Below are 20,351 nucleotides of genomic sequence, written 5' to 3'. Positions count from 1 at the left end.
CTGCTTCTCTGCTGTGTCTCCGAGAGACAGTCTGTGGGCAGAGGTGGTGTGTGTCCACTGAGCACGGCCATTAATACCTAGCAATCCTCCCTGAAAATGTTACACCTTGCTACTACTGCCTCATTTGACTGTGGTCTAACACAATACAATTAACAAGCAGTGTACTCTCCCATGTTGTTAACAAACCTATTTCACCCTTACTGGCTGTGGGGAGTAGGTTCAGGCTACATCTGCTCCTTCCTCTCTGGCAAATACTAAACCAGCGTAATGCCAAGATGCTCCTGCCCATCAGCAGTTCTTGTTAGGAGGACTCTGCACAGGGACCTTACCTGGCATTTTCAGGACAAGCTTAAGAAAAGTTTCAGAAATTGTGAAACAGCTTTGCCTTCAGTCTGCTGGGGATACCTTTTAGGATGCTTTTTACTTCTGTCTCAGCCACCTTCTTCTTAGTTTAAGTGTCTTTAAGAAATAGGAGTTGTGGGAATTCACTCAAGACAACGGTAGGGAAAAGTAAAGATATTTTTCTCAAACACTGTAGGAATATACCCACTCTGGATCCCATCCAGTTGTTTGAGTATGTTGGCCATTCACACTGTAACAATAGCCAAAAATATCTGTCATTTCTGACTCTTCCTGTAAGATGTGGTATTAGTCACAGAGTTGTGCCTTTTTTTTTAAAACCTGCATCCCACACCCAGGAATAAAGGAGGAAACCATGTCAAGATTATTCTCATCTCATTAGCTAATCTGAACAAGCCAAAGGACCCATGCTAGCTCTCAAAGAATTGTAGTGGTTCCCAGTCCAGCCTCAGCATGTCTTCAAGGTATTTATTTAAAGACTTATTTAAACAGGTGCAGGGCAGGTCACTTTTCAGACCATGAATTTTCAGGAGCCATTCTGAAGCACATTTAGCAGAAGATACCCGGGATGATACTGTTTTACAGAGTGGCACCAGTATTTTTGTGAGTACTTGCCATCTCCAAGGATGGGTGTGGTCTGTCTGCCATGTGGGGAAAAATACGTGTTTGTGTAGATGTTCCACACTTCGTTGTCATCAAGCACGGAAATAGCCCATTTAAAAGTGCTGAAGAAACTAGAATGAAGTCCCTGGTGCCTAGATCTATAGTTAGAGGGGCATTAGTGGATGATGTGATCCTACCAGAGAGCAGGGTTTATTTTTTTACATTAGAGGACTCATCAACCCTGAAGGGACTAAGAGGATGAAACCACCTGGATGTGCAGCACTGCAGGTTTAAAGCTCCAAGTCCCAGGGCTCAGCGCACACAGCGCATCTGTTTAACATCCTTGCTGCTTCTGGGCTTCACCCTGAGAATTGCTCCAGCACCACGCACCACAGAGCATCCCTCCTGTGCTCGCATTAGACTTCTCTTAACGTTCAGAGGGAAACAACAAAAGTTTCCCTTTTCCTTTACAGCGCTTTCACTTTCCGCCTAATGAAGGTAGAATATAAAATGTTGAAGGAAAAAGCAGTTTTTCCCCTACAGTAGAATTTCCTTTTCAGTTATTTTTAATCTGACATCTACTTTAACATGCACTCACAAACTACATTTATTTTAATTTTTTCCCTCCCTTGTGTTTTATTATTTACCTCCTGTTCCAAAGACATCACAAAAGATTACACTTCTGTGAAGCAAAAACAGCAGTGGCGATGATCCCTCTTACTTCTCACTTCTCTTTTTACCCCTCTGTTTTTCCTTTATCTACAGCTTTCTGTCACTGCCCTCCCAGAGGCCTCATTACAGTCGCTATCAGATGGGGTGATGGCATTCATGGTTTTTTTTTGGAATTGGACATATCGGTGTTAACTAGAACACAAAGCGCTTCTTGTTCAGAGCCTCAATAGTCATTCTTTGCTCTGGTTCAATTCATGACTTCAAATAAGAGCAAGAAATCACGCTCTGGGTCAGCCAGTGCCTGTACTTTGAAGAAAGACCAAGACTCTGCTGAAGGCAGCAGAAAGCAGCCAATGCTGAGACGTGCCAGCCTTCAGCCAGACTTCTGACATGATGCTGGCTGAATGTTTTATTTCCCCTGGAAATGAAGATAACATCCTTAATCTACTTACATGTAATTAAATTAAATCATGGAGAATACGCATTCTCCAGCTTCTCCTCAGAAGTTGGTTGCTGAGGTCTGAGCATTAGGGCAGAAAAAAAAATAGTTCTCAATGGACCAGTAATCACAACAGACAGTTTTAGCACCTTCCACCCCCAGGGCAACCTCCCAGGCAGTAAGAACACGGGCTGGTTTGTGCAGCCAGCAGACATGATGGTAAGCCTTGGCAGGCTCCTCCATCAACCCGCTTGCTCTCCAGGTTGCAACAGTGGTGGGGACCCCTAACCCATGGGATTACCAAACCAGCCTGGCCCAGATGCAGGAAGTGAACTGGTTGGCTGGTTTACTTGTTTGCTTGTTTGTTATGACTAGTACATAGGTGAGAACTCATGGAAGTCTTTGAATGAAAACAGAGCTTGTGATATTACTGAAACAGAAAAATCAGCTTATAAAGCTTTCCCTTGTTTTTGTGGGCAAACCATCATCCATTTTGGGCTTTGGTTTTCACAGAATCATAGAATGGTTTGGGTTGGAAGCGACCTTAAAGATCATCTAGTTCCAACCCCCCTGCCATGGGCAGGGACACCTTCCACTAGATCAGGTTGCTCAAAGCCCCGTCCAACCTGGCCTTGAACACTTCCAGGGAGGGGGCAGCCACAGCTGCTCTGGGCAACCTGTTCCAGTGTCTCATCACCCTCACAGTGAAGAATTTCTTCTGTATATCCAATCTAGATCTACCCTGTTTCAGTTTAAAACCTAACCTATCCTACCCTATCCTAAATTCATCCTATCCTAAATTCATCCTATCCTAAATTCATCCTATCCCTACACTGCCTGATAGAGTCCCTCCCCATCTTTCCTGTAGCCCCCTTTAGGTACTGGAAGGCCGCTCTAAGGTCTCCCCGGAGCCTTCTCTTCTCCAGGCTGAACAACCCTAACTCTCTCAGCCTGTCCTCATAAGGAGGTTCTTCAGCACCCTGATCATCTTCGTGGCCTCCTCTGGACCCACTTGAGCAGGTCCATGTCCTTCTTATGTTGGGGTCCCAGAGCTGGACACAGCACTGCAGGTGGGGTTTCATGAGAGCAGAGTAGAGGGGGAGAATCCCCTCCCTCGACCTGCTGGCCACACTTCTTTTGATGCAGCCCAGGGTACAGTTGGCTTTCTGGGCTGTGAGTGCACATTGCTGGCTCATATTCAGTTTTCCATCCACCAACATCCCTGAGTCCTTCTCTGCTGGCCTACTCTAAATCCACCCATTGCCCAGACTGTATTTGTGCTTGGGTTTGCCCCGACCCATGTGCAGGACCTTGCACTTGGCCTTGCTGAACGTCATGAGATTTGCACAGGCAAACCTACAGTTCTGTTTTACAAAATACTGTACTGTATAGCTGCAATGCTAATCTCCACCAGCTGAGCTCACAAAGCTCCTTCCTCTACTCCTCCCATAGAGTAAGCAAGACTTGAAAAAACAAGTGTAGTCAATTCCAGTATGGCTTTCGCTGTTAACATTGTTTAAAAAATCCTTTGTTTTCATCTCAGCTAAGGAAGCAATTCTAAATTGATGTTTTTACAATTCAGTGTTTTCAAACACCACCTGTGATCTCGGAGATCTGAAACTGTTATGCTTCAAGAAAGCTTTGCTTTCAGAAGAGCAAATTTTCTGCAATTTCCAAGAATTAGCAATCCACAAGATGTCCCCAGTGCTCAAAACAGAGCCACTTAAAATCACTAGACTCATTAGGAATGGCTAGAGAGTCTTGTTGGCACTCCTTCATTGTATCAATGCTAAATTTCATTCAAGGATATTAAAAAAAACCTTGTCACACTTTCTCTTGGTAAGTGGTTACTGTAGGTCCTCACAGAAGGGGAACGACCTGCAAATTGTCCAGAACAGAAGAAAGGTATCTACAGTACAGCTGTTTGGGACCTGATAGTCACACATCACTTGCTTACTTGTACTTTTAGAGAGTGCAAGGACTGCAACCTTTCTTGATGCTTCTTTCTAAGTCTTACCACCTCTTAATTTAGCACAGTTCCAGCTTTCTGGGATTTTAATAAAAATGGTCAATTAGTAATTTTACTTATGGTGTCCTTGCATATTAAGAATACTCTTATCCTTGGTTGCCTATTAAATAAGGACTGACCAGATGGACAATTCTCTGTCTTTCTCTCCTGGGCAGGTTACATCTAATTAAAAGCAGTTCCTTCCTTCTTCTCCTACTGCACACTATACATATCATCCAGATGCCAGCACTGGTAATTTCAGCAAAAGCTCACCAAGATTTGGATAAAACTTGCTGTTGCTGTTTTGTGTTTTTTCTCCCCAGGGGAGGCAGGAAGCCAAAGTTCCAACTGAGCAAAATAAAAGTAGATAATTTTTTTCTGTCCTAGTAGCACGTGCTATGGTATGTATGTTCCCTGCTTCACAAAGGAAATGAAAGAATGAATTTATACAAATGATGAAATAAAGATATCAAAGTATTACTTGCCCCAGCTGATATGTACATTTCACATATAATTACTATTTAATATCTTTGTTTCCTACAAACCAGAAAAAAAGCTTACCTTCTCTCCCAATTCCCTCTTCTTATAAATAAGCTGATTCAGAATCTTCTAGGTTTGCAGTTTCTACTTGACTTTCTTCTTGAATTTATTCTCTTCTTTGCAAAGTAATGTGGTCTACAAAATGAAGCTATTTAAAAATCTAAATGAATAAGTGTTATAAAAATAATAAATTAGTATACAAGACTGACTTGCACAAAACATATGTTATACTCTGAAATACATTTAGATGGGAGTACATAATTGCCTGTTCCTTTCCTAATGGCCTGAAGCACAGCGCTAAATCTGAACTTTTCGCAAAGTCTATGCAGCGGCGGAGCACCGCCCCCTCTCTGGTTCCCAACTGAGTTCAGGTCCCCATCTATCGCCTTTCACACGCTTGCTGTCTGCAGGAGCAACAACTAGCCACAACAGCCTCAATAAATCTCAACTGCCCTCTGACCACGGGAACTAAATAGCAGCAAACGTCCATCAGCAATGGGAAAGACAGAAGAGAAGGCAGTGGAAGTGCTGGTCAAGTTGAAGGGTAGCAAGCCGAGGAGACCACACTGCGAGCGCTTCCAGTTCCCCATGGGTGGAGGTGCAGGTCCTGCCCTGCCAGCCTCTGATCTGAGCTCAAAACACGTTAGTACCTGTATCCCCTGTGTTTGGTTCTCTCAGATGCTTAGTACTGGAATATGCCCAGTATGCTTCTGCCTCTGTCCAGCCTCCCTCCACCTCCAGCAGGAGTACAGGAGCCCCAGTTCAGCTCAGACTATGGCCCTCAGCACCTCCCTGAGCTACGCTGCAGGAGTGCCAGTCTTCAGCCCTACCTCTGCCTCTGGGATGGACCTCGGAGCTGCGCTGTTGGTAGCTGTCTCCTGGATGGGCCGCCTGGACATGCCTTGTTGTATGCCTCCAACCCAGTCCCCTGCTGCATGGCATCCCTGGCCCAGGTTCATCCCCTCGCATTGCCTAGGACTGTCAACAGACCAACACCTGGCTGGTACCAGTAGCTTCTGTAGGAGGAGTGAAAGACGAGGCTCTGGATTATGCTGGGAGTCCACAACCACAGACCATGTGAATACAATTCACTTGAGTCACAGAGAAGTTAACAAAGACAGCCAGTCACTCTCTAACACTGAGCCTTCTGCTTATTCCTTGAAACAACCCCACCCCAAAACCAGGATCATCTTTATTTGAATGCATTCACAGATTCTGTTGCTTTTACATCTTTTTCTTTTCTTCTTTTTCCCCAAAAAATTACAGGTTTCAACAGAAAAAATGTTTAAATTACTTTCCAATGCAGGTTCTCCCAAAACACTGCTTGGCTTGGAGTTGAATAGTATGTCACATTGGTGTGTTTGTAATGTTCGTGGAAAAGGGAAGCTGGCTATGTTTGACTTTTCATAAAGCTGAACCTCTCCCTCCGCAAATGGAGCCTAATCCCTCTGAAGCCAAGTAACCAGCAGAAGCCCACGTGCACATCAAAACAAAGGGGAGGCCATCAACAGAAATATAAACAATTCCTCCTGGCAAGCTTATTAATCGACATGCAGCTCTCATAGAAACAGTGAGGTTGTTCTTGGAGGTACTCATGTTAAAGTTAGGTGGCAAAGTTGGACCTTCATTAATTTTAAGGAACTACACAGAGTCCTTCACCTAGAAACTAAAGCATCTTCAAAAAATAGCTTCTATCTTCACCCTAAGTGTACAAAAGACAGCCAACAACAAAAAAGTGTACTTTGCAAGTGAGGTGAATCTTTCCATTATGAAAGTACAGACATACATTCTAACATTTATACGGTTAGAGCTAAACAGCAGCAAGATCCAGTGTGTGGTTGCTGGGAGGGAAGGGCAAAGGGTCAACCTGGCAAGCACCTGGTGGGAGCTGACTTTGTATAACAGGCTCTGTATTTCTGAAAGCTCAACAGCCCAATTTTCCTCTAAATATGCAAACAGGCAGTCAGTTTTTCCTTCAAGAAACTGGCAGTGAAATCAGAAGGAAAACCTATGGCAAAAAAAGGCCAGTTTCCAGGAAAACAAATGTGTGAAAATACAGTCACAGCTTAGCATCATTTTCTGTGTTGAGACCTAAACCAGAAAAAGGCTGAGAGCCTTGAATGAACTACTTCCCGGGAAATTAAAGCCTATTTTTAGTACTGAGCACTGCATATAGGGTTTTGTTTTCTGCATATGTTGTTTCTCTGATATTTTTTTCCCCTATTCAGCTTTCCTATCTGTTCAAGGTGTTTTGTAGAGCACTAGTGATTCAGGAGGTATTATCTTTATGAAGCACAGATCTCTTTGTAATAAATGTACCTTGTAGCTTGATTTACAGCAAAATCCTCCTCCTCTTACTTCCCTGAAGAGACCTACTTAAGTCAGTGAGACTAGTCATGATGATAAGATAATTAAGTTTTTAGTACAACTCTGGTTAGTGAACAGAATGCAGTTCTGAAATAATGAATCTACTAGCTCCAGCCTGATATTCAAAAGGTGTTGATGATTTCAGTTTTATTCTTAATGTGCCCTGAGAAAAGCACTTTTTACATTAAAGCTGTAAACCCTGTATAGGACACAATTCAAATCACCTTTTAAATTAAAGAATTGCTTTTAGAATGGCAAAGTTGAAGTTCAGCCAGTATAGCAGTGACACCTGCAAACTGACAGTCAAACCCCCCTACATTAAAATGGAAAGATTTGCATGAATGCATTTTAAAACGACAGGAGACAGGAATGGGAGCTTCTAAGCAAGTTAGACTAAAATTTTAAGAGTGAAATGCCTAAAAATAGGCCCCTGAATGCATAGTTAGGCACCTATATAGAGGCTGCTTGATTTTCAGTTGTTCTGATCACCCAGAGCTCCCATTAACTTCAGGAGCAACTGTGGATACTCAGCTGTTCTAGAAATCAAGCCACCTTTATTCAAGGGTCTAAATATGGATGTCTGTGCCCAAGTTTGGGGGAAAAAATACAAAAAAAAAAAAAGGTCTTTTTGCTACAGAGACATTTTATAAAAGAAAGTAATAGTCAAGTTTCATTTTCTCACATTACAATGCTTGAAACTGAATCAACATAACAATTAATAGTGCAACACATCTGTGGCAGAAGATCTTGTCGGAGGTGAATGGAAAGCTATTCCAAAATCTGTAGCTCTTAATTAGCAATCTGAAACATTCCATAGATATTTCATATTCTGCGACTGCAAAGTGTTACCAGGCCACCTAAATCTTTTTCATAGTATTTCAGTGTTGCCATTAATAAGCTTTTCAGGCTAGTCTGACGAAGACTTTGCAAAATTAACTTTGCAAATCTGTAAGTATTAACTATTTCAGAATTACCATTTATTCTGCTTTTGGATCAAGTACAACCAGCAGACTTGAGCATATTTTTAAATACTATAAAATATGAGGAAGAGAGAATTAGGCCTTTAATTCTATCATATGCACTTGGTTGTCAGAAGACTTCTGAATGCTGTTTGCTGATTTTGTGTCTAAGCCATTGCCAGGTCATGCTGAAGTGCGTAAGAGCCAGTCACATGATAGAAAATCTGCAAGAAAAAAGAAAATTTATGATGGAATTATATACAACTATAAATCTGAAAGTGTCAAGGAAGTAACAAATTAAAGGCATGCCAGATGAAGATGATGGATATTTGTTTGTGTGTGTGTGCATAAAATATGATGTAATATACCTTTATATATTTGTTTATGGGATCTGAACTAAGGGCTTTTGCTTCTTTGCTTGGAAAAAAAGAAGAAAGCAAAGACTCTTGTTGCTTTTAACTAAACTTTCAAAAAGAGACAGGTAGAAGACAATGCTTTACTCTCACTGTAATCTGATTTTGACTATTTCAGTATTATTTTGTTATATTCAAAGTATCCAGAATTGTTTATGCTTTTATATGGCTCATTTCAAACTATTCTTTTAACTGTACTGTCTTGGGGGTGGGGTAGTGTTTTCCCCATTTTCTATGTTTGTTTGGGTTTTAAAATACCTGTTTGTTTTATTGAATATAATGATCGGGACATTTATCTTACATGTTTTTAGATGGCACAGTATAGCAGAGCTTTGGTCATGACTGAGGCATTTGTGCAATCCCTGGCAGATAAAAGGATGACACCCTTAAGAAATCAGAACAAATTGTGCCACACAATCACTGGCTGTGTTGTAAGACTCTGCAGCAATGGCAGTGGCAACAACAAAGCTCACGTTGCTTTGTCATAACTAGGGACATGATTTTAGGTCAAGAGTGAGGCAGAGGCAGTCCGGCAATGAAGCAAGCCAATATTACTCTCATTACAAGAGTGAGCCAGGGGTTTTCAACAGTCACCTCACATCTCTCAGCTGTTCTATATTTCTTAAGACATGTCAGTATTTCAGTTGCTAGGAAAGGTGGGGAAAGAGAACAGACACTTTTTTTCTCCCCTGAATCCCCTACACCTCATGTTCTCCCACCAGCAGCAACAGCACAAGGACTCTCAAACTTTTTGCTTGGCTAAAGCTAGTATCACCTCATCTCTTGGGTTTAATGAACATGGGAGAGAAGTACAGCAGCCCTAATGGTTTAGTAGTTCCTCTGACACTACACACTGTTCTCAACTATGCTGTATCCTTTAGTGTTGATACCCTGCACAAGTGAGGTAGGTCATGGGTACACAGGTCAGAACCTTTCTTTCCACCAGGAACTACACATTGCCCCTGCACCTCATACACTGTCTGCCAGGAAACACAGTGACCAGCCTACACAAAAATAAAGCAATCAGAAAAATGAGGCTTTGTAGGAGGCAATTGCTTTGCATCCCCAGGAAATAATCAATATGTAAAAATTTCTCTATCAGTAGTACCATATGTAGGATGAGGCGTGACTTTCTCCACAGCATGGAAATATGCTGTGAACAGTTGTGGGACAGTGACACAAAGGGTCTATGAGATATTCTGAAGGTCAGCTGAACTGGCAACAGCTAGAAGTGCAGGGGAGTGCACTACCATGCATTTCCAAAAGACCATATATGTATAAATTCAGCGTCTTTGCTCACTGCAATCCAAACCTGGCCCAGGCAATTGCCAGCTGCTGGAATATCAAGAGTCCCAGATGTCTGTAATGGCAGGCCAAATTTAAAGAAATATTGAGCTGGAAGTGAACCTGTTATTAATAATGAATTAGATATATGTTGTATTATCTTTTAAACAGCACCAAAAGCACATTCCGCAAAAACAGTAAGCTAGCACATTTAGAAAGATTGCTTTTTCTCTCCACCAAGCTGGAAACCATTAACAACTAACCTGTTTCTCAATGTCTTCCAGCAAACTACTGGCACCCAGGCGAAAGAGCTCTGGTGTTAGCCATTCCACTCCCAGTTCCTCCTTCACCAACATAAGCCAAGTAATAGCTTCTTTTGCCGTCCGAATGCTCCCAGCAGGCTTAAATCCAACCTTTATATAGAAAAAAGAAGTGCAATACACATTTTCATTCATCAGCAACCCTAGAAGAGCAATCAGCATTCGTACACCTGCAGTCTCAAAGTGCCTGTGGTGTATCTAACAACTCTACTCAGGAAGTACCTGACTGCAAACAGTATAAGCTCTGGACTAGTGTTGAGAGCTATCAAGCCTCAGCCATCACTGCAAAAGATAACATTTTCATCCCAAGGGACAGCAACCGAGGGAGTAATACTTTTGACACCAGTGCAGTTTCTCAGGAGCTGGGTTTGAGGTCTAATGGGAGTACTTTGCCCATAACACATATTAGGCCAAGGGATTTAGGCAGGACCTGGGATAGCTGCATATCACCTACTGCCCATGTCACAATCTAATTCCAAATATATAAAAGCAAATATACATGCAAAGACATAACACTAAAGATGCTGAAATAAAGCACGTGAGGCAGCTGACTCATGTGGAGAGCAGTGAGAGATGACTGTACTTTATAAAAAGCCTGTGCACCACAGTTATACATGATTGGGCTGTACATTCAAATTATCAGAGGTTTAATTTCCACTAAAATTTTCCAAATGGGAATTATATTATATCTGTCTTTACCAAAAATTGAAACTTTCATGCTTCACAGGAACTGAAAAACTTCTCTCCCAACACGTGCTGGATATGCTTTCAGTCACTTGATGTGAGACACGTGCCATATTTGGTCAGGGGGCATGTATGTAGAGGCACACACGCCAAGAAAAGCCTATCTTTGAAGTAAAGCATGTCTTAAATTCCATGATCAACCTGTTGTATAGAGCCAGCACTGAGGTGACTTGGCATGCACCCCTAATGCCAGTCTTTTGGTTACATGCCATTTAAACATATCTCATTCCGAGTCAGAGCTTGTGAGACACAGCTATCAAATCTCTCATCAAAAATTTTGTCACCTGCCTTAGCCAAAATGTTGGCCTGCAGCAGCTTACTGAACTCTTGAAAAACAAGGAGAATTAGGAAAAAGTGTCTCTGCACAAAAAAAAAAAAAATTTAAATCTGAACAATCTGTAGAGTAGCACACAGTGATTCTTTCTACATTTCCCTCTACCACAAACCTTTACCTTGGGTACCCCTTCCCAACAGCCTCCTTCTGCAAGAATTATTGTTCTGATTTCTGTATATACGTTCCTGCAATCTCACTGCACTGAGGATTTCTTTGTACTTTATGGATATAATGGTGGAATCAAAATGTATCTGTTTTTAAATGTGTTTGGTAATTTTTTTTATAGTGATTTCAGGACAAATAAACACAGAATAAATCCTTTTCTCACATTGAAGCATTGTGATAACAGCATATTTTCAATAAGATTATAAAGAAAAATAACAGGAAAAGCTTGATAAACCCAAAACATGGATTTATCCATGTGGTTTTGTGGATGGATGGATGGATGGATGGATGGATGGATGGATGGATGTGTGAGTGTATGCATACATCTGTTAACATTAGATTTCCAAAAGGAATTTGAACCACAGCAACTGGAAAAGCATCTTCTAGACAATAAATTAAAATAGTGGGAATGTGTTTTCCCTCAGGAAAAGAAATTCTAATGAAATTAAAATTTAGATTTCTTCCTAGAAACATTACAGCTCTTTGAGATAATCTGTGGTGAAAACAAGTAAAACAGAGTTAATAAGAGAATTAAAAACACCATGCAGAATTCCTTCCTCTTTTAGCAAATTCTGAAAGCTCTTTTCTTTGCAAAAAAGCTGACAAGGGCAAGCCTGTTCTCTCTTCCATTTAGCAGCTTTCCAAACAGCACATCTGACTGCCATAAAAACGCAAAAAGGAAGGGGGGTTTGAATTTAATTCAAGAGCAGTACAAAGTCCAGCTACCACTTTCCTGCTGTTTCACAGCATTTCATTATTTTGCTTAATAAGTTCATCTCCTCAAGAATTTTCTCTTCACCTTATATTATTAAAAGTAATAAGTTTTTCTGGATTGGGGGTTTTCCCAACAGAAAAACCAATTTATGTATGTCCTTCAATAATGACAGGAAAAGATTATTTCCCATTATATTGCACACTTTTCATATCACCACCACAGCTTATCATTCAATAAATGTTACCCTGCAACTTGTTCCTTTCCTCGAAGAAGTTTAATTTCTATATTAACCTGTTTTTCCCAGCCAACGCCTTGCTAGAAAGCATCCCTACAGCAGCAAAATTAGTTTGTTAAAGAAACCATTTAGAAATCTCTTGTCACTGATAATATTGTCTTCAGTTAATAAAAGCACATAAAGTCAGTTTACATCTAATTCACTGACACACACATGCACACAGACATAAGCACTCATTCTTAATAACACATTTTATACCGTGAATGTATCTTTTTAAAGCAAAAGGTGAATTCAACATTTATATCCAATTATAGGTACAAAGCTGTGTTAATGCAAAAGAGCCCAACCTCTGGCACACAGCTCATGTAAGCAGCACAGGGATCTGCCTCAGGTTGGCAGCAGTGAAAATGCTCCTGCAGAAGCAAGACTATCAGAGCTGCTCAAGCTGCTGGCGTGGCAGAGAGAGATGCAGGCTGGGGAAGGGAGGAGTGAGGACAGCCCAGGGATCCGCACTGGCCTCATCTAGACGACTACAGAGAGCAGATGGACACATGCCTAACCTGCTGTCACGTTCTCCTCAAGCTCCGACAGTCCCTTGAAGCCACCTCAGCCCCTATCCCACTGCTCATCCCTTGTCCTAACATCATACCTTGACAGGCCACCTGCAGACAGGACAGAAGGGTAAGCTGGAGAGAACCAAAGGGTGACCCAGAAATGGGGAGGGGGTTTTAGCTACACATATGGTTCCCTTCCCTGAGGCTGCAGGTGAGGACAAAGTCCACTGCTGAACACCAGCACCAGATCTAACTGGCAGCCCCCACTTGCCTGTGGGTAAAGGAGGTGAGAGGTGGCTAAAGGAGGTGAGAGGATAACCTCCTCGTTTCTCACTGCTTCAGCGCAAGGATGGATGCATGGATAGTTCATCAATGGCTCTGCCATACACTCCCCCCTGCTCCTTGCCTCCACTGACTTCACTTGACAGTGACCTAACAGATAGATGTTGTGCACCAGGACATAATGTTCTTCTGGACCCTGTGCCTGCCTCCCTCCGTCCCAGACAGCAGGATACAACTGGATCTGCTTTCTTGTCCCCTTGGAAAGCCCCTCTCTTTGGCAAGAGAGGAAAGAGCAGAATTTATCCCTTGGGTTGCCCGAACAAAGTCAGAAAATACAGCTGTGTACACTGGACAGGCTCTCAATGGCTACAAATTTGTATAGCTGCACTGAGGAGTATGGCAATCCCTGTCAGCTTGAGATTTGCCCTTTTATTAACGGAGGTGACCATTTAAATATACTAAATTGTGAAACAAAGCTCAACCCCAAATGCAGCAGGGGATGCATCAAGATTGCATGAGCTTTTAGGGAATTAAGTGATAGTTATTCAAGGGAGGAAAGCCAAAAGTGACACCTTTTTTTTTTTTTTTATGTATACAAATATTAGCAAATCAAATGAGGACTACAAGAGAGAAATCCCATTACCTATTGCTCACATAGCCATGGAAGCTAATGTATGTGGATTTACGTTCTGCGTTTTGAAACTTACAGTCTTATTTCCTTCTGAGTGAGCCTGTTTGGTTAGTTTTTATAAAAGTAGTGAGAATTACCTTGTTGCCAGTTTTCCAGTAGAATTCTCTAATGGCTCGCATCATGACTACTCCAACTGGAAAGGTCGCGTTTTCCACCTCCTTTCCTGTAGAGGTCTTTATAAAATCAGAACCTGAAAAAGATGTATAAAGCTTTATGGTAGTTTTAGAACAAGAGCCACTCTGCACATACGTAGTTCACACCCTCCAAAGATGTCCTCACGCTTCACAGCAATTATGAAGCATTTCTTTACACGTACATCCCTGTAGCATCAGTGCTAACCTTGCTCTGGTCGAGGCTAGAGCAGGAGGATGATACCCATCCAGTTTCAGAGCAAGTCAGACATCCCAGTGGCTAAATAAACATCCCAGCTCTTAATTCTTTGCTCTAGCTATCAGACCAACAATCTCTTCAGGACAGTTCAATGTAATATATGTTCCTGTATGGACACTCAATATATGTGTATATCTACATTAATAGGAATGTGTCTAACTAACCACAACAACGGAAATTATTTCATCTGAACAAATTTTGCATATAAAAAAAATTTTAGTATTTCCACAAGGATCTTTCTGAATAGAAACAATTTTCATCAGTTTTTTTTAATTTAACTTTGCACCTATTTAGTCTCACATTTGACAGTCTAGTATTGTATTTCCCACTGCTTTTTAAAGCAAAAGGAAAGAAATCCCAGGTGTACTTACAAAACCAGCTGTGTAATACTATAAACAGGGGGGAAACTCCCTTCTTATGCATTTTGCAATTGTAACATTGCAAATTACTGTACTTAAAGGCATGGTCTGATATAATGCTGTAACAAGGTCAAAACATCTGTGTTATTTAAAGAAGGAGAGTTAGCCTTGGCTTATTTTTTTCTAGTTTCTCACTTGTGAACAATATTCTCCACTGCTTGTCCTGAACACTTGTGTAGTGTCCTTGTGCATTCTTGCCATTCTGTGTTGGCTTAAAACGAATCCTGCAGCACATTATAACAAAAAGCTAAGAAACTAACCAAAAAATTTGCCTTGCAGTGTGTGCTCCTGCACTGACACAATACAATGACAAAACTTCTTTAATTGCATTAGGGTACACTTCATCCCTGGGAACCTACTTCTCAGAAAAGGTGTACTGTGGGATCATTAATTATCAAAAGTAATCGGGAGAAGAAGGATAATTCAAACATTGTGTAGAAGTGCATCATCCACTTAAGTCAATTGGAACTGCATCTGCTTCCACTTCAAAATTGGCTTAGGGTCCATTTTGTCTCTTATTTGAATGATGATGCCTCTACAACATCCCCTAGAGTAAGCGACAAAAGTTTCACTACTTGCTCAAACTAAAGAGTTGCCTAGACTACATTCTGACAGTGTGCTGTGGCACACTCCAGAGACCCGTCTTCCTGAAGACACAGCTGACTGGCACACAGCTAGGTTTCAGCCTGACGGGGAGTTAAGACAAAGGCGAGCACGTTTCTGTGTCCTGTGCTCTAAACATAATCAAATGATATCACTAACATTGTGCCTGGTAAGACCACAGTTTTCTCTGTAGGTTTCCTGTCTAGGCACTAACTCAGCCCACTGGTGATTAAATTGCACTCTCCAATGACAATTTCCATTCTAAAGAAAAACAGTTATTTGCAAAAGAAGTTCTAACTCCAGAGAAAATGAAATGTGCAAAAGAGCCAATTAATAGTTGATTGAGCTTTGCAAAGAATGAAGTACATAAGAGAGACAACCGAGTTACGTATTTCAGATCTACTCCTTCCAGAAAAGACACTATGGACATCTGATAGTCACATTAAAACAAGTAACAGTGGAAGTGAAACTTCAACATTGCCAAATTATATTTTTAATTTCCCTTTCAAAATGTAGCACATAAAGTCCTTCAGAATAATACTTTTCATTTTTTCTACTGTAAGGTAAGTCAAAGCTTTTATAAGTCTTATAATTACAAGTCTCTATGGTACAGTTTCATTAAAAACTTTCATTAAACAACAGCTGCCCTTGTATATGGTCTTCTAATCAATTTGGTCAAACAGAATGACTTCTAATCAGCTGTTGATAAAAATAGAAGATGAAATTTTAATTCTAATAGATTAACCACAAACTCAAGATAGTCTTCAAAATCCATCTAGCTCTATTCTCCAGTGGATTTAACGACTATTCAGCAACTCATTACTAAATAGAACAAGATGAACATTTTCCAGTTCATTAAAGAAATGTACTATGTATTTTTGCATTGTCCTCATGATTCGTTACAGGGAGTCTTAATTACAAGATAATGGATAATGGTTATTAAATGCAGACTCCAGTAATGAAGCTCTATTCATTTGCGAGCCTCAGAGACTGCAAAGAGGGGAAAATAAAATTACTAGCTTCAAAAGATTAACGGATCAAATTATTATTCAATTTTGAAAATCTCATTCAGACTTCATAGAAACAAGAAGAGATTAAAAACTAGTATTAGTACAAAAGTAGTGCATTTATATATTTATTTTTAAATAATATCTTAAGGCTATTACCAGAATAATCAGCTTTAGATGTGATTATTAGACAAACATACAGCCAATTTAGTAGCATCCTCTAACAATGAAAACAATACATTTTTATTTCCTGAACAAATTCTATTTATGACACAAGAGCTTGCTAGCAGGATTGCATGCAGCGTCTTGCAGAAGACAGAAGATGCACACTAGCAGGGAGAGCCACAATGGAAAGTGCTATTAATGTTTAGATTTCAGGAATGAAAAGGGGGATTTAAAAATCAACCACTGCTGTAAAAAGCCCCTCATTAAGTAGACTTTATGCCGACCTTGTAATAATAAGAGAATTTCATCAAGTCTATTTCTTATTCAAGTTTTCAAAAACAAGTCTAAGGAATGAAGTTCAGCAGGAGTTTCATCTGGAAATTTAGGTGATGATTTAGAAACTTAATTTTGTCACCCATCTTCTCATCTTCCCATTAATGTATACACTCAAAAAATCAAGGCTAATGTTAAAATACATGCTGGATGGCTTTCCCCTTCCTTAGAGTAGGTTACATGATTCAGTGAAATATTAAATCAAAGACTTCAAAAAATTAGTTCTTCAGGGTAGATTTCTAGGCCCAGTGAGCCTGGAAAAGGCCACACATTCTACTCTTTTCCAATGTGTAACCACAACAGCACATTGCCTTTCAGGGCAGTGAGTCACGTAAGACTCACTGAACCAGTAGGGAGTGGAGACATCAAAGTCTTTTTGAAACACAGCAGCATTACACGCTGTTTCAGGTGGGCTTGCTGCCAAACTACTAACCCACCTGGGTGTGATACATTACAGCACCACAGCCTCACAAGCAGAAATTGCGTTGGCTTACTTTAACCAGAGATGGAAATCTGAATAAACCTTAAGAAATATGAACAGTGCCACAGCCTCTGTTGGGGAGGCTCATTCTGGTCACGAGCAACCAAACTGTCAGCGCCACTGGGAGCCAGACCACTTGGGCTGCAGTCACGCATCTTGGGAAATCAGGTAGAGTATTTTAAGAGATTAAATCCCCTCTTCCCATGCGATCTCAGCCCCCATGCACACAAGACCCTCAGCCACTGCACTCCACCAAAGACCACACAGAATAAGCCAGGTGAATGTGCACACGCTAAAAAGAAAATCCATGTCTTCATAGCGTGTTGCCTCAGACTGTACCTATAGATCAAGATGAAGTCCATTATATTATTTCTATTCTAGATACTGCCACAGCCTTATTTATGGTAGCACCTGAACAGAGGTGCAGAGCTCAGGTATACAGAAGCTGCATGACTTGCCCAAGGCCTCTCAGCAAGCATTTGGCCGGGCAAGGATTGGATGCCCTGGTCTCCCAAAGGCCAGAAGAGCTACCATGACTGGCCTGCCCTACTGCTACCCCCTACATCATCTAGAAACGCTACAAAGCTTCCCAGTCCATGTAACATTGTAGCAGAGCATGAGAACTGAAGAATCTTATGTAGATGACAGCATCCAGGAAACACACTCTGGTTCCATAATTAAGCAATAAGGAATAATAAGCAGTATAGCAATCGTGGAGTAATCACAACCTTTTGGTTGTCAAGTGCTTAAAATGCCCTTGGGGAATGATTATCTCCTGATAACTAGACTCTGTGTTGTTGTCTTACTCTTAATAAAGAACAAAGATGCGTCTGGCAGTTTTAAACAATAGTTTAGAGAGAGATGCTTGCAGAGGGACAATTATGCCATGCTACTTTGTAAGTACTTGCAATAAGCACAAATATATCTTGGTTGCTGCAACTCAGATATAACAGTACGCAGCGACATAGGGTGAACACATACCCTTCCAAGATTTCTAGGACTGATGGCAAAAAGAGGCATGCTGCTGAGGGACCTGCAAAAGCCCCTGCTGTTTGTGCTGACAAGGTAGCAATGACAAAATAGTACATTATCAAATGTGCATAAAGTCTCATTAGCAAGTCATCTTTCTATCTTATGAGTACCTAAAATAATGGTCTTAAGATTCGCACGCAATTAGCCTGACTAGGGGTGACCAGGTTATCACCCGTCTGAAAATAAGAGGCAGGGCAAGATATAAAAGGCTAATGTAGTAGCTAATTCTTGTCAGTTGAGTCATAGTAATTGTCCACTTACATGTCCTTCTCCTACTCCAGTGGCAAGATAAAATACATTCCCTGCTAGCTTAACTTTGCCATTGAGGAGGAGAAGAGAATAGGAAGCTCTGACAACTCACTTTAGCAGTAGCTCACGAAGTAGCTTTAACTCCGTCACACATGTCTACACTGACAGACCACTTGGTTAGGTGCTTATGTGTGTTTTCACACACCTGTATCTAAGCTACCATTTTGAAAAATGCTAGCTTATAACTTGGTCTTTTCTGAACTGCCTATTTTTTGGAATTCTTTTTGGAAAAGTTTCTGCACAGAGCAGGGAAAATAAATCACATCACAGGGCTCCATGTTTAATGTCTGTTTACAAGACAACCTTTCCTACTATCTCAGCTTGGTGTTCAAGACTCGGAATGGATGCTTCCTCTCTTGCACACCACCTCTGGTAACAGGCAATCTGCAGGCCAAATGATGCCCCTAGGGACACTTATGCAGGTACATGAAGGGACAAATTATTAAGACCATACTTATGCAAAATACCCTGTAGATGATGTCTGAAAGAATTCAGCATTCCTGAATTATACACAGCTCGCTAATGCACTATTATAGGGTCTACCATAGGTCTCCATAGAATATTGTTACTTAATTAGTATTAGTTTCTTGTGTTTTCATTTAAAATGTGTTTCTTTAGAAGGTTCAACAAAAAGATCCATACCACCTTTTGTTGCTTGGCCATATAGCATGGGCTCTTGCTATTTTTAGAGAATTCTTTCCAATCCAAGCCTTATTTGGTTTGGTGAAAGAGAAGATAAATAATTGACACGTGCTTCAGGCTCAAAGGCCACAGCTGGAATCCCTGTCATTTGGCTTTAGGCTTCAAACCACACTAAAGCGCAGGAGGAAACATGCTCCCAGTCCCATCCTGTGTTGCCAGGCAGAAGCAGTGTTGGGACATGTGAGGGTGCAGGAGCAGTTCAGGCAAATACGTACTGCTGGAGCAGCCATTCCTCTTCCTCTCCGAAGAGGAAGCAGCAGGATATCCTCCCAAGAGTGACTAGTGGGACCACAAGGAAGCTTAACGAATACCTGTATTGTTATCTGCTTGTTAAATTTCATGTTTCTTTGCTGAGATCTCATTTTTCTTCTTTAGAAGTGTGTACCATGTATTACACTCAAGGGATTTACAGTGTACGACCTATATTAACCTTATTTCATTCTGCAGATGACATTACTGGAACTGGTTAAGCAGTTTGCCTAATGACACATGACAAGCCAAAGGTAGAAATAAGATAAATCAATGCATCCCAACACCTAATCCTATCCTTACTATAATCACTGAGAAAAAATACACCTTTCCTCTCAGCTTATCCACTCACAATGCTGTTCTCCTTTACAGACTCCTCCATGGGCTATTTTTTGCCACACCCCTTCTGACTTTGAGCAAGACATAAAATATGAGAGACATCACTGCAAATCTCCTCTCTACTCTAGCACAGGCTCAGCTTGAGAGAGCATCCCAGCGCACCCAGAGCAGGAGGCAATGCTGGTGGCACAGCTCTGGCCCCAGATGCCCAAACCCATGGCTTTCTCCAGCACTATACCCATGACAAAACAGAAGCAGGCAGCCGTGGTGCATTTTATCCAGTGGAGAGAGGAGTGAACAGGGTCAAAGAAGTAGCAGAAGTGGTACGTGGAGATAGAAGCATGTCGGTTGCCATTAGCTTTAAGATGTGACTGTTCCATCAGCTACCAAAATACCTGAGGAGTAAGAGGGAAAGGAGTAGAAGAACCACAAACAACTGAAAAAGCAGGGATAGCATGCTAGTGGTGAGAGTAGCCACAGCACTTGCATAAAATCTAGTGAAAATGCTCCACAGCATGCATGGAGAGACAGAGCAGCAGACCTGCTTCCTCTCATTGCCACCACCACCATCATCTGCACAATTACACAGCAGCTACCTACAAAAAAGGCAGTCACATCTTTTAACACCTTGTTCCCA

At 41.2% G+C, this 20,351-nt stretch overlaps 1 protein-coding gene across 1 annotated transcript in view; it reads right to left on the bottom strand.

Annotated features, from left to right (window-relative positions):
* Nucleotides 1-5,844: 5,844 nt before the first annotated feature.
* Nucleotides 5,845-20,351, bottom strand: part of DERA (deoxyribose-phosphate aldolase) — a 56,524-nt gene continuing 42,017 nt past the window's right edge. The window contains exons 7-9 of the mRNA XM_074826295.1: nucleotides 13,763-13,875; nucleotides 9,909-10,058; nucleotides 5,845-8,172 (exon numbers count right to left, since the gene is read on the bottom strand). Coding sequence (XP_074682396.1) covers nucleotides 8,116-8,172; nucleotides 9,909-10,058; nucleotides 13,763-13,875 — 320 coding nt within the window. The 3' untranslated portion in view covers nucleotides 5,845-8,115. The remainder of the gene's footprint in view (nucleotides 8,173-9,908; nucleotides 10,059-13,762; nucleotides 13,876-20,351) is intronic.

This window comes from Strix aluco, chromosome 5, assembly GCF_031877795.1.
Source record: "Strix aluco isolate bStrAlu1 chromosome 5, bStrAlu1.hap1, whole genome shotgun sequence".
Classification (NCBI taxonomy): domain Eukaryota; kingdom Metazoa; phylum Chordata; class Aves; order Strigiformes; family Strigidae; genus Strix; species Strix aluco.
The sequence above is the reverse complement of the archived record's forward strand: the minus strand, read 5'-3'. Positions and strand labels throughout refer to the sequence as shown.